This window comes from Dufourea novaeangliae, unplaced genomic scaffold, assembly GCF_001272555.1.
Source record: "Dufourea novaeangliae isolate 0120121106 unplaced genomic scaffold, ASM127255v1 scaffold199, whole genome shotgun sequence".
NCBI lineage: Eukaryota > Metazoa > Arthropoda > Insecta > Hymenoptera > Halictidae > Dufourea > Dufourea novaeangliae.
In genome coordinates, this window is record NW_015374073.1 from 1,016,551 (window position 1) to 1,030,815 (window position 14,265).

General features: G+C 33.6%; 2 protein-coding genes across 2 annotated transcripts; one reads left to right on the plus strand and one right to left on the minus strand.

The window, feature by feature from the left end:
* Positions 1-2,442: 2,442 nt before the first annotated feature.
* On the minus strand, positions 2,443-7,451 carry LOC107190460 (putative carbonic anhydrase 3). The gene is made up of 5 exons (XM_015579261.1): positions 7,385-7,451; positions 6,620-6,775; positions 6,285-6,508; positions 4,937-5,170; positions 2,443-2,668 (listed from the first exon to the last, which is right to left on the minus strand). Exons 1-5 carry the CDS (start codon positions 7,449-7,451, stop codon positions 2,483-2,485), a joined length of 867 nt encoding a protein of 288 aa, XP_015434747.1. The 3' UTR covers positions 2,443-2,482.
* A 3,663-nt stretch (positions 7,452-11,114) lies between these two features.
* Positions 11,115-12,134, plus strand: LOC107190429 (TWiK family of potassium channels protein 18). The gene has a single exon (XM_015579227.1). It carries the CDS (start codon positions 11,115-11,117, stop codon positions 12,132-12,134), a length of 1,020 nt encoding a protein of 339 aa, XP_015434713.1.
* Positions 12,135-14,265: the final 2,131 nt, after the last annotated feature.

The window sequence follows — 14,265 nt, forward strand, 5'->3', positions numbered from 1 at the left end:
GAACGTTTAACCACTCGAAGCTTTTCTATGCACGAGGACAGCACACAGCGTATTTAAGAGATTTTACATCTATTACAATTTACAATGAGTGCAATCATATGTTATTGACAGATACTTGATCAGTAGAACTTTGATTATCCGTTAGTGTACGAGACCATCACCCTGTTGAAAATATTATTGATGTATAAACGTACAATAAATCTTGAATAGAAACCTTGCGAACAGATAAGAAGATCATAGACTATTAATATCCTACTTTCAAAAATTAATACATTATGATATAATGTATACATTCATTATTATAATTAATAATATAACAAATTAAGTCTGTCTTGTCAAATTTAAGTTTTTTGTTTCAAATTTTACTTTAACTTTCAACTGTGAATTTAAATTTTACTAGCAAACGGTCAATTACAATTTCGGTTTCGCAATTGTAACTTAAATACGAAAACTTAATCCTGTGTGTTAAAATTTTATTACAAAGCATGTCACTGTCACCCTTCTTTATAGTATCGTCCAAGTCGCCTTTTACGTGTATTTAAGACTTGTTTCGTTGAATTATCATTCTTTCCGAATAATGTCATATTAGATTATCACCAAGAAAAAATAAGAAAACCTTTCGTTTTTCCTTACACCGATTAAAAGGTTAATTGAAACACTTTCTATTTTAATTGTCACTGTTCATTTCACTTGTCCCTGCGCATTCAAATACGAACCTGAATATCGTACCGCTGACCGAAGGCATCTGATCACTACTATTTATCATTCCATCCACGATCCGTGTCCCTTTATTACCCCCCTAATTTACCCGTATTTTCCCCCAACGACAGAAATTCTTCGTTATATTGAGAGTGTGCGCACAGACTACAGAAGTTTTTTTCACTGCAATTATCGATCATTTGTCGTATTATTACTGATCCCCATGTTTCTCTTTAATCATGACTTTGCGATACCCAAGCAAGCCTCATACGAGAATAAATTATCTTATTGATTCTTCAAAGATCCCAAAGAATTTAATGATGAAGTTCTCCACCGATAAATAAACAATTATGGAAAGAACAAACCATTCTGTATTCCGTTTGAATATAAACTTTTCTTCTTGTGGACACGAAGAAAGATAATTTATTCATTTTAGAGCACCATAGCACTAGAGAATCGGAGATCTCTGTCCAGTCATAGTCTAGTACGTGGAAACCTGCACATCACACTCGGATAATTGAAAGCAGCCATCGATGTGCTAATTATTTTCCAAAGAATTTTCTTGACGCGGTCTCATTCGTCGTCCATCGTGGTTATAGGTAATAATTACGAATTCGTTAAAATACTGTGCTCTTTGTTCTTTTAACAAAGCTTAGAAAATCGTGTTATCCTTCGTATACATAGTCCAATAATAAATAAATTTGAATCTGAACGTGATCGTGGAAATATGAATTTACAGTGAACAGATGACTAAAAAATTTCAATTCTTCAGTTAACACGTTGACTGCCAGCTACGAGATAACTCGTAGTTGTAACATTGCAAACATGCTGGATTATTTATATACGTCTACAAAATTTTGACATAAGATTAATATCACAGTATAATTTAAAACAAGACAAGCAATCTCTATTAATCAAAAGCATATATTTTCAAAGATTTATGATTCAAAAACGAAATAAAGTGTGTCTGGCTATGCACTGCCTTTTCCACTGTGGCAGTCAACGTGTTAAAATTTGTTTCTTGATTTTGACATTTGGTATGTCTTTAATTTAATTGTTTTCACTTCAGAAGATTAAAGTGAGTCGTGCAAACAACTTCAGCGAGCTGCGAATACCTACATGATTGATCACTGAACATTATTATGTTCTGTCGATTTTCATTAAAGTATGTAAAATATACGAGTTCCATTTATTCTATCTATTATATGTATACACAAGGTGTTCCATCTTTTTAACCACTAATTTATCTTGATTCATATAGATTGATTTAAAAATTCTTAATTCCAATATACACATTTTTAGAATCAATTTTTTACTGATCAAGATGCCTATTCTTCAGAAAATATACTAAATTATTGCATTGCTTTCAGATACCGAATCTTAATATGCCACCTTTAAAGAAAATACATGTTGCGTATCAACGTTCGAAATAGTTTCGATGACAAGAACAACAACGATTACGGCGTCAGTATCGAATCTTTGCTACTGATAATCAAAGTAAATATGATAAAAAAAGGAACGAAAATCATTTACGTGGTGAAACAGTGCAAAGAAAAAATGGAACATTTAAATAAAAAAGAAATGACAATGTCTTTAATCACCAGTTATATAACATGTCCTTTCTTTAAATATCTGTCAAGTATACTCACGAGCTACAAAAAACAAAGGCTACGTTTCTATACAAATTATACTTCTAACATCATTTTTCTAAATACAACTGAAAACAACTTGGTGAGGACTCGATACAAAAATGTAAAGGAATTTAATACGTGGATAAGGTTTATTACGAGAATAATACTTTAATAAACAGAAAACTAAACAATGTGAGAAATAAATTGGAAGAAGGACATGTAACGGAGGAATATCCTTCCAGGTGGTGATAAACTTTTCTCTCCCCGAGTATCTGAGTTGGTCTGTAATTCATATCCAAGATGCCGTTGCTTGTCCCAATATGTTTGAAAATATTTAACTGCAAATTAAAGAAAAGTGGTATATCGAATTCATTACCATCGGTCCTCGGCCTACATGTTTATAACTGAATGAAATATGTATAAATATATTACGACATGTACGAATCGCCTGTTCCAAAATGATACGACTGCAATTTTTTCAAAATAAGATTTTCTTTATAAACAAAGTCTCGAGTTAAGTTTTCAGATTAAGTGAGAAATGAAGGCAATTATAACTTGCATAGTGATTGTAGATAGTTGCGTTCAAATAAAAAAAAACTCAAATTTGAAGTGTAAATGGATTATTCTGTCCTTCAAAATAAGCAATTCGTAGATAAGTCAGTACGTAAGAGATATTATTTTTATTTAATTATTCTTCGAAGTTTGTTTAAAAATTATTAAGTAAGATCAATAATATTACATTAAGTATTGATTAATTGAACACAAGACATTTTTATATACAACATACGTACAGGATAGAGCAATAACTTTGACCAGCTGGAATATCTCCGTGATTTACGAAGAAACATTGTTTACAAAAGTTGTACATTACCGAGAATGCCATAACATGCCAGTAATAATTCTTTTGTGCGTGGAGAGTGTTTGGAAATTCCAAGGTCACCGCCACGTTTTAAACGGCATGCTTGCTTTTTTTATTCCTAGTTGATTAATAGTTATTTAGACGATTTTAACAATATATAATACAAGGGCCTTCGATATTAAAAAGCCAGACTACCTTGCTTTGTTAAAAAAATACCGCATTTCTGGGAATTTATTTTTAAGTGACAAAAACATTTTTTTCGATCAAAAGTTTTCTATAAAGATAGACCAATTTTTCTTTAAAAACAAATATGGCGGTCGTGAGCAGAATTCTGAAACAAAATTTCAATAATGGAATATTAAATAAATCTAAGTTATTTACCGTCCGACGTAGGATTTTTTCGATATGTTAATTTTTATCTGACTTACACGTAAATAGACGGCAATGTTCGTGCAAAACAATGAAATATTTGCTTTAAAGTGTCGTCGTTTCGTTACTCTTCAATCAAACAAAACAATACTTCTTCGAACGATAAACCACTAAGATTTATTTCATATTCCATTGTTCAAACTTTGTTTCAGAAATGTCCATGGTATACTATACGCCATGATATATTCCCAACCACAATATGTTTTTAAATAAAAACTGAAAAACAAAAATTTCAGATACTACTCATACGTGTCTGTATCCTTATAGAAAAATTTTGATGGAAAGAATGTATTTGTCACTAGAAACATGTTCCCAAAAATATGATATATTCTTCGAAGTTGTTTCCGTTTGCATCGACGGAACATTGCTATTGCGGAATTGCTGAAGCCAGTACTCTTCTTATCACTGTCGGATTGATTCTATCACATGCTGCAATGATTTTTTGTCATATCTTCCAGCGTTGTTGGTTTTCCCTGGTACAGGATAAGGAAGAGCTACACTGAATAGGTTTTTACCGAATCGATGAATAGGACATGGTCGGGCAATTTCGTGGCCAGCTCATTTTCCCGAGATAACAGCTCTTGATTTCTGCATTTGGGGAACATTAAACAATATTGTGTACCAGGAAAAGCCGACAACGTCAGCAGATACGAAGCAAGGAATCATCGCAACATGCGATGGAATCAATCCGGAAGTGATAAGAAGTGTGTACGGTCTTGAGTAATTCACTAATTGCAATGTTCTGTCGATATAAACAGATACCACTTCGAGCACCTCCTGTGACGAGACGGCGAATTTTTATGCAATATGATATTTTCTAAAGTAATTCGTAAAGACAAGAGAAAATATAGGAATTTCTTGTTTCTGTTAAGTATCTTATTGGGTCAGAATAAAATGGCAAACTCAGTGTACTTGATGAAAGTTTTAAAAAGAATGCATTGTATCCTGAGTTTACTTATGACACAAGAGTCGACCTTTTACTCAATTATTTAATACTGGATGACCTTGTGCTATTGGTCATTGAAATCATCTAAAGATCCACTATTCTAACAGGAATAAAAATGTATAGCGTGCCATTTAAAAAAGAAATAAAGGTGATCTTAAAATCTCCGAAAACCCTTCACCCACAAACAAATTATTTCCACGATGTCGTACGACTGTTATAAATAAAGTTTTCTGGTATCTCTAAAAATAACAGAGATAATTCCATATGGTCAAAGTAAAAACTTTGCAAAAACCCCACCCTATATATCTTCAGATAGGTATCTTAAGATAAGTGTGCTTGTCAAATGAAGAATCACTTCATGTTTGAACTGACCTGTTGCTCTGATATCGTAAGTTTTTCAGTGAGAATCATCCACATTACGGACTCTCGACATTGTGGAGTAGTCAATGATCCATCGTAACGATAATACGTTGTATGATCCTTTGGCAAGAGTAGAAAGGGAATCAGCTTTGACCTCATCATTGCTGTACTCTTTCCAACCCATTTTGACACTAATTCCGTTGCTTTCACAATAGGCATTAGATCCATATTATCTACGTGATGCAGCTGTAACAGTGCCCCCTCTCGTATCAATAATATTTTACTTCATCTTTAAAACAATATTTCATGACTATGATATAGTGGGTATTTCTTTCATCAATTTAAATATATCTGACCATTTCTCAGTAATTCGAATTTAGTAAATCACATTCAAATCCCAACAGTTAAATTCAAATCCTAAAGGTAAAGTTGATTTAAATTTCAGCGGTGTTTGAAGCATCGACGAATATAAAGAAAATCAATAAAAAAGGATTGTATTAATAAAATTAGGGTACATATTAATTAAGTTCTATTATTTTACTAGAAACAAAATTTTAACCTTTTAAGCGGTTCTGTCGTACATGTATATGAGTCATGACCAATACATATGTAGCAGGAATTGCAGCATATTCGCATTATAAAATTTTTTTTAAATAATCCTTCAGAAAAAAACATTATTTGAATTCCTTTAATTCTTTCGGAATAACAGCGTTCGGAATGTATAATTTTACCTACATTTCTCGTAATGTGTAAAATTTAATTCAAGTAATGGTTACGACGTACACAGCATTACAGGTCATTCCACACCACGCGGATCACTTTTGTACAAGACGTTTGAGATTTTGCACAAATTCTAATTTGTTATAGTCCATAGCAAACTTGGGAGGGGGGGTTATTCAATTTTTTAAGATCATAGAATATGAAATGAAATTTGCAAAACAAAAGTAACTTTACGTACAAAACAAAAAATTAGTCAAGAAGAACGATTCTTTACATTTATAATGAAAAAAAAATCAAGTTTGTATCTTTAACAGTTGCGGAGATAAAAATTCTTTTGTGAAAGTAGTTTTCTTAAAAATTAATGAAAATCACCTAATTTCAAGCTCAGTATTTTTCAAACAATTTCGAAACCAGCGAAATGATGACTTAACTCCCACTCCCCTTATTTTCACATGGGTTATAACATATTTCATTTTGAGCAAAATCCCAGACATCATGTACAAAAGTGATTCGCTTGGCGTGGAATGACGTATACTCCAAAAGGTGATAAATTCATGCCACTATAGACTGCACGTTCAGTGATGAACCATACCGTTTAAGAGGCTGAAATAAAATCGAAATTTTGTTAAAATGTGCGTACCTTAAATAACGTGGCAACAACAGCAATACCATTCTCGTGCTGTGACGCTACAGTTACATTCTCGTATTGGTTGTCGTAGTGAACGAAATGCAGTTCCAGTACAGCACGAGTACCATCTACGGTGTGCTCAGCTGGCCAGTGAAAATGTAGTTGTTCCAATATATATGTGGATGGTAAATCTCCTCCTTCCAAGTGGATAGGTACACCGTCCAATTGTATTTGTACTAAAGAAAAAAGGAACGTAAAATATCTAAAAAGTTGCACCACACGCTCAATTCTATTCATCGACGAATTAAAATTAAAATTTATATGTTACTACTCTGTTTAGCGCCTACCCGAGTGGCCATTGTTAGTGACCGTTCCAGAGAACGCGAAATCATATCTTATGAATTTTAGGGCACCGAGATCAGTTTTTATGGTATCTTCGGAAATTATATTTACTGGTGACTGTTTCTTCCCTATTGCGCATAATCCTGGCCAATGCGTCGGGCCTAAATGAAAGATAAGGACACATCGATTACTTATTTTTGGCATTTCCTAGTAGCTGCATTTTTAAAAGGAATATAAATGTTATCGCTTCTTTATATTTTCAATGAAAATTCTTTATGCATATAGTGCCATACAAAATCATAATAATTGGACCCTAATAACCCTTTAAAGATCCATTTCTTTAGCATTTTCTATATTAATTAAGGAAGGGTTTTATTAGGATTATTAATATTTAAGAAAATATACGTTTAAGGTAATCCATACTCTTCATTAATTAATAGAGAAAATGCTAAAGAAATTAATCTTCAAAGAATTATTACGCACAAGTTGTTATAGTTTTATCCGGTACTATTATATTCGACGAACCTCCAAATGATTTTACCTATTCTTTTAACAATGTCGCAACATTTTTTTAAGATTTTTGTTATAAGAAATCGGAAGGAATAAAAGTTTCACGTAAAAATTTGTAAACATTATTTAGTTTAAATTAAAAAAAAGTAAAAAATTGTTATATATTAATATTCTTGAAATAATTAATTTAATTTTATCTAATTCAACCTTAGATTGTTATTTACTTAAATTTAAATTATACGGTAAAATATGGAGATTACCATGATCACCCGAATACGCCCAATCATCCGCTCGCGTAACATCGTATAAACCTGAAACAAATTCCATTACTTCTAAACCGAATTAAAGTAAATTTCAATAGACAAATGCAAATTTAAACATAACACTTAAACGTTATGGACAAAGTCTACTTTATGATTGAATTTGAACAGCCAGATTGACTTTTCATCTGTCAAACATCTATCAGTTATAAATTACGGCTAGATACTTAAATCTATCTAAAAAATTTCTACAAAATTAATATTTCACGTTAATTTATCTTTACACAATTTTATGTTAAAATCTGAAAAAAAAAGAGCATTGCACTGAGAATTTGAAACTGTAAAAACTAGATAAAGAATTTCAAGATTCACAAAATTCTTCGTTAAATGACGAGACAGAAAAATTCAGTCAAGAATGTAACCAAGTACTGTTAGTTTTTATTAAAGAAAATGCTGATAACAATCATTTTCAATCAGAACGTTCGCATTTGCCGCGTTCTTGTCGCGTTTCGACCCACACATATTCCGCATTAAAAAATGGAAAAAAAATACCGAGAAACGTTTTGTGGTACCTCGAAATATTCTAAATTAGTATACAATCGGCGGCCCAGAGTAACACCAACAGTTTCTAAATTGCCGCTTTATACACGACCTGTGAACAATTCGAACGACCCGCAGATTTTAATGAACATAATACACGCTTCCGGCTGCTGACCAGGGATTACGTAGAACTGTCTCTGATTACTTTGAAATATTCATATGGCTGTCAGGTGTATTGTTTAAAAGAAAAATAACGAGGCGATCTAAAACCAAAACTACAAAGCCAAACCTTTCGTAAAACAGATAAAATGCTTTTGTTCCTCGCCATTTTGAACGATCTCGTACATTTAGTTCTGTTCAAACATAAATACTTCTGAACTTTTCGTACTTCGCTCCAAACTTCACGCTGTAATTAGTATATATTTCTTACGGCACGGTATAAAGAATAAATTGAATATTTAGCGTAGACAATAATTATTTTACCGAATAAGGGAATTAGTCTGGAATGAAGTATGTTCACAGGGGCGACGTAACGGAAAAATTTCTCTAAAGTCAAAATTCACGAGTAGCAAAGAGGATTTTTTTTATAACAGATAATGATTGCAGATAGCGTACTCTAACGTCTATTCGACTAGAGGATTATTTAGATATGTATATGCTTTATTAAAAAGAGGCATACGAGCAGACGATAATATTTGAACCTGAACTTTGAACTTTTTAAATTTACCTTCCAATGGAAACACGACGGAAAATCGACGAAATGAACAAACAAGAGTACTTCTTACCTATGATAGTACTAAAAATGATGTACAAACTCTTCATCACGACACCACCGTACAGAACTGTCACAGCTTACGATCATCCGATGATGCGTACGTGATGACGATAAGCATATAACTGGTGTACGCGACGCGAATCTAACTGGCTAACCCCGAGATTACGCGAGACCCTACTGCACGGGATTTAGTTTGTGCAACGTAGTCGATGCATTGTAGTTACCATTCCCATTAAGAGCCACCAATGAGCAAATCGCTATTCCTTTGACCCCTTGGCCAACTAACTTTTTGATAATGAACACCCATACAGGCGCAATGAAAAATGAATGAAAATAATTTCTATTGGCCTGCAGCTGATTCGAACATGATGTTCTACGCGGTCATACAGGTGTTATGGTGTATTTCGATAGAGTAATATGACGGTAAATTAATTACAGGGTGAATAATTATTAGAAGATAATAGAGTCATATACGAAAAACAAATGATCTCGTCTTCTATCGATTAAGGGTTAAAAATACAACGGTACAGTTTAAATTAGAAACATCTTACGGACATTCTGTTTTGTAAAAATGACACGGATTGTTGAGAAATAGTTATGAGTAGACTATGAACGTAATGCAATTATAGCCTATAGAACTATGTGAAATACAATAAAACCATAAACTTCCGTCAGATGCAATGAGTTTTCTATTTTATTCTGAGCCCAGGAAAGTAGTTAAGAGAAGAAAAAAATTCCTACATTTGGGGGACTTTACAATTATGGGTTTTTTAACAGTATTATGGATCTAAATTTTCTGAAAAATTAAAATTATTGGAACTTAAAGGTGATACAGTTGAATATCTAAGTGCTTAGATAGCTTTCTTGTTAATAGGACGATGTAGATTTAAACGTATAATATAAACCGTTCCAGACGGACTCTAATCTTATCCATATTTATATTCAAATCTAATAGAATAGACCTATTAACATAGAGAATCAAATATATTTGTTTCCATCTTTCACAAAGTATTGCATAAACATGTGAATTTGGACAAGTATTTGTAGTTTATTTGTCCAATTAACGCTAGGATAAAAATTTTTTGCTTAAACGTGGTACAGTACCTAACCCAGACGGGCTAATCTAATTGGTTTGAAGATACATTTACAAATCCCATACTTTCTGATGTCTTTGATACGTTTTGTGGACGTATCCGGTTTTTCTAGAATTTACTAATATCGAAATATTTTCCATCATTTTGTCAGTTAAAACTATTTCTCCGTCTTTGCGAGCTCCATCGTAAGAAAATCAACGTATTTTCAAACGAAAACGAAAGCAGAATGCTACCACTAAACTCCAAGGAATTTCCCCTCATATCTAGTAAAGAATGTCGAACATCCATTATTCTTGTTCTCAAATTGGATCATACGGAAAATTATAAAAAAATATTCACTGAAATGTTTTAGTGACCAAAAGATAGGCTGCAAAATCCCAGCGGGTGAACTCGTCTCAATGAGAATATTCAGATATTTTTAGACGTCTAAGCACGAGGAGGATTATCCGAGCAACACTTAGACTAGTTTCTGCAATGAATCAAATTCAATATGGTCGATAAGGCCCAGATTGCAAAGCAAATTGACGCAAGTCGCATTTTCAAGAAAGTATAATTTATGGCTTTATTAAGTACTATATTTAACTATCGTTCGAAAAGCATGTTACTAGTTTCACTAGTAAATATAGAGTTTTCTCGCCTTTCAATCATAATAAAGTTCTTCAGCTTTTTCTATTACAGGAAAATATAATTATACATATAATGAAAACTAATTTTTTATGAGTGTCATGATATTCTCGAATTGCTCGACCTCCGTGATTTTTTTAAATGGAGCATGATACCTTCTGTAGCTAATTAAATTATTCAAACTTTATGATCTTAAAGTAACCGTGAACCCAAATATTCGCACCTAAAACATACAGATTCGCGAGTTACTGGATTTACTTGTGCACAGAAAAATTCTAAGTATTACTCTAATCTCTGTAATATTCTGTTTACATCATATACATATATGATATGACAAGTACAATTAATTTAAATAGGCGAATTCTCGGCAGCATTACTTTAAACCTCAAACGTCATTCCATTTCAACCCAAACAAATACAAATTGGAGGGCATTACGTTCAATGATAATCCCGCAATTGGATAATAATAATTGTAAATATAATCTATTTACAATGTTGACCTCGGGCAAGAGGCGAACGGGAACGGCAGCGGGACAAAGAGAGAATGACAAGGGGAAGGAGAAAAGGATAGAGGGTAAGACGAAGCATCGTCCGACAGAAATAGAAAAGCGGCTCGAAAGTTTAGTATCACCGAACGTGAAGTTCCATGTGGTTCAAGTACCCACAAGCCTGATTCTCGTCTCGTCCACGAATCGTCATGCGTGTCCCAATAAGATCCTCTCTGAGAAGCCGGGATTCATCGTCGACATCGACCGATCCGGATCCAAGGGAACGAATTAAAGATTATTGCCGGAAACTGGTCGCTTTCATGTGCACCCAAGTGGGCGTCGGTGGACTCGTCGTTGGTTACGCAATAATAGGAGCGTTCGGTTTCACGATAATCGAGTCTCAAGCTCAGCTTCCGTCCACCACGGTATGCGTTCGGGAATTAATTAGGAAACGATGCGCGGACCAACTGTGGTTCAGCACCGCCAGCAATCAGACGGTGAACGTGTTCAACAAAACGACGTTCTACGTATTGTCCAATGAAATACTACGAGACTACCAGGAGAACTTCACCGGTAGCTACAAAAAGGAGAACTGCAGCGGTCTGACGTCCACTGATCTTTGGTCCTTCCCAGCCGCGATGATGTTTTGTCTTTCCGTCTTCACGATGATCGGCTACGGGACTCTGGTGCCCCAAACCGCCTGGGGCAAGGGAGTCACCGTCATATACGCGGTTCTGGGGATTCCCCTTTACGTGCTGTACTTTCTAAACATGGGCAAAGTACTGGCCCAGACGTTCCGATGGTTGTACACGTGGCTGCACGAATGCACCGGCAAGAAGAAGCCCGGCCAGAGGATCACCGTACCATCTACAGCCTGCCTATGGGTGATCTTTGGATACGTCTTAGGTGGTTCGATTATGTTCGCGGAGTGGGAAGGATGGGACTACTTGGACAGTGCTTATTTCTGCGTGACATCGTTGTGTAAAATTGGAATGGGAGATCTCGTACCTGGTTGGACGCACGGTGACCTGACCACTGATAGTCAGACGAAACTGATTATTAATTTTGTTTACCTGTTGCTCGGCATGGGACTGATCGCGATGTGCTACGATCTGATGAAGGAGGACGTCTACGTGAAAGCGAGGGAACTGAAGGAGCAATTTATTCAGATCGTTGACGCCGCTCATTATCAGATAGAGACTTGTTGTGGGTCAGAAATAGTGGACTGAGTACACAGTAATTCTTCAGTTGTAAGGCAAAATGACAGAAGCTATTCTTTCGAAAAATGTTCAGTTCTGCTTTAATCGATCGAATTTTTGTTAGTAGACGGAAATAAAGCCGTTTCCTTTTGAGATAAGATCACAATCATTTGAGGACATTCTGGTCTGACGAATTTAGACAAAAAAGTTACCTGCTATGATTCGTTCGCACAATTTTATATAAGCCATAACTCTGGTGTGATTATTCGTATAAAAATTGGTCGAAAACATAAAATAGAATTTCTTCACATGAAACTTGTTTTTTGCTACACTGGTATATTGATTTTCACAGTTAATTATGCTTCGAAACGATGGACGTCAATATCTGAAATGTAATTTATAACTTATACCAGACTTACAAGTTATATGAACTTGTAACTTATATCGTTTTGCCTTGCAATCACAGAATTTACACTTAACTTTTTAAAGGAATATCACTTTATTCGTTGTAATACCTCACTCAATTTCCTAGATATAATACAGTATTGGATGTTCACATTTTTCTAATTAAAATAGGAGCATTTATAGCATTTATTTGTAAGCAGGTGCATTTATTATTGTAGTGAATGTAAAAATAAAGTCGAGATTATACTGATTTAATATTTTAGAGGACTCTGTGAAGAATGTCAGATTTTGTAGCGCTCCTTAAACTGTACGAACAGTGAACCCGGAAATATCATATGTGCGATCTATTGTCAACTCAGACCCAGTTGACCTAATTTCTGCAGTTATTGTCAATTATGAAAAATGTAAAGTCACAATATTCTGGAGATGATTAAATTTATTTAAAATTCATCGAAGCCGAGATCGCTATCCGAAACAGTTGCTCTTCTTTCTGTTTGTTCGAAAGTCAAAACTGTAAGAAGTATTCTTGTGTATTTTACGGGATTGAAATATATCTGAATTTTTTTACCACACTTTGGTTAAATTTATTATTTCAAAATGTGTCAAAGATTTCATACCAAAATTCAATAAGACAACGAAGTCGCAAGAATTTGAAGAATTCTTATATACAAACATTACGGAAAGAAGTAATTTTTCGTGGGAGAGAGGATATTAAACATGTTTTTTTAACTTGACTCAGAGATATTATTTAAGGGGGAACTATTTGGGAATCTGAATCTGAACAAAGATATGAGATTAAGTTACAAACAGTTTTAATGCTTTTAAAAGAATTGACAAACTTTTACATTAATTTCAGTTATTTACATCGCGTTATTTTGTATTTCAAAAAGTTTTCAAACTGAGTAAATTAAATAATATTTGGTATCAACGGATGCGAAAAGTAAAATAGAAATATTTCTACTATTTCTAAATGTACAAGATTGGGGCCCCATTACAATAAACCCATATAATCTTTCGAAAATCGATATATTCTAAATTCTGCCTCACTATTGTGTTACTTTCAAAGAGAATTAGTATTTAGTAAAATTTGCAGCTATTTGAGAGTACGGGAATTTAGTACAGCATTTCACTTCCCAGCATTTGAATTACTGTAAGCAGGTGTGCTTTCGTCCGGTGTAAAATAGACCAATTCGTTCGGTCGATCACGTGACGAGACATACCGCCATTATTGTGACAGGAACCGTTTTTCATATCAATGAATTGTAAGCTTAAAACTATGTGTCTTAATATACCGGCTGAATTTTTGTACATTTTGTCTCTTCTATCAGCTATCTTCATCAATTCATCATATATAAAAAATTCCAATTCAATGTTGTCAACATCACCAATGAACAGATATGACAGAATTGATGACACCAATACATATGAACTGATTCTTCATGCAAAAATAAATTGAAATTTAGAACAAATAGTTTTTGGAGTCGAATTTAATTTTTGAAAAAACCGACTTAGAAAATTCATCTTATGCACATACCTTCATTGTCATTAGTCAACTGCAGATGTTTATACATTTATAAGAAATTTTAATATGTAAAATGTAATAATTTTTAAAATGTAATATTTATATATTATTGTCAACATAACAAGATATCTAGTGCAGGAAATAAATGTCTATCTCATTTTTACGTTTATAAATTAATTCTTAAAATTGTGATTTTGCATAAACATCCGCAGTCTAGTCATTAGTGTTTACAAT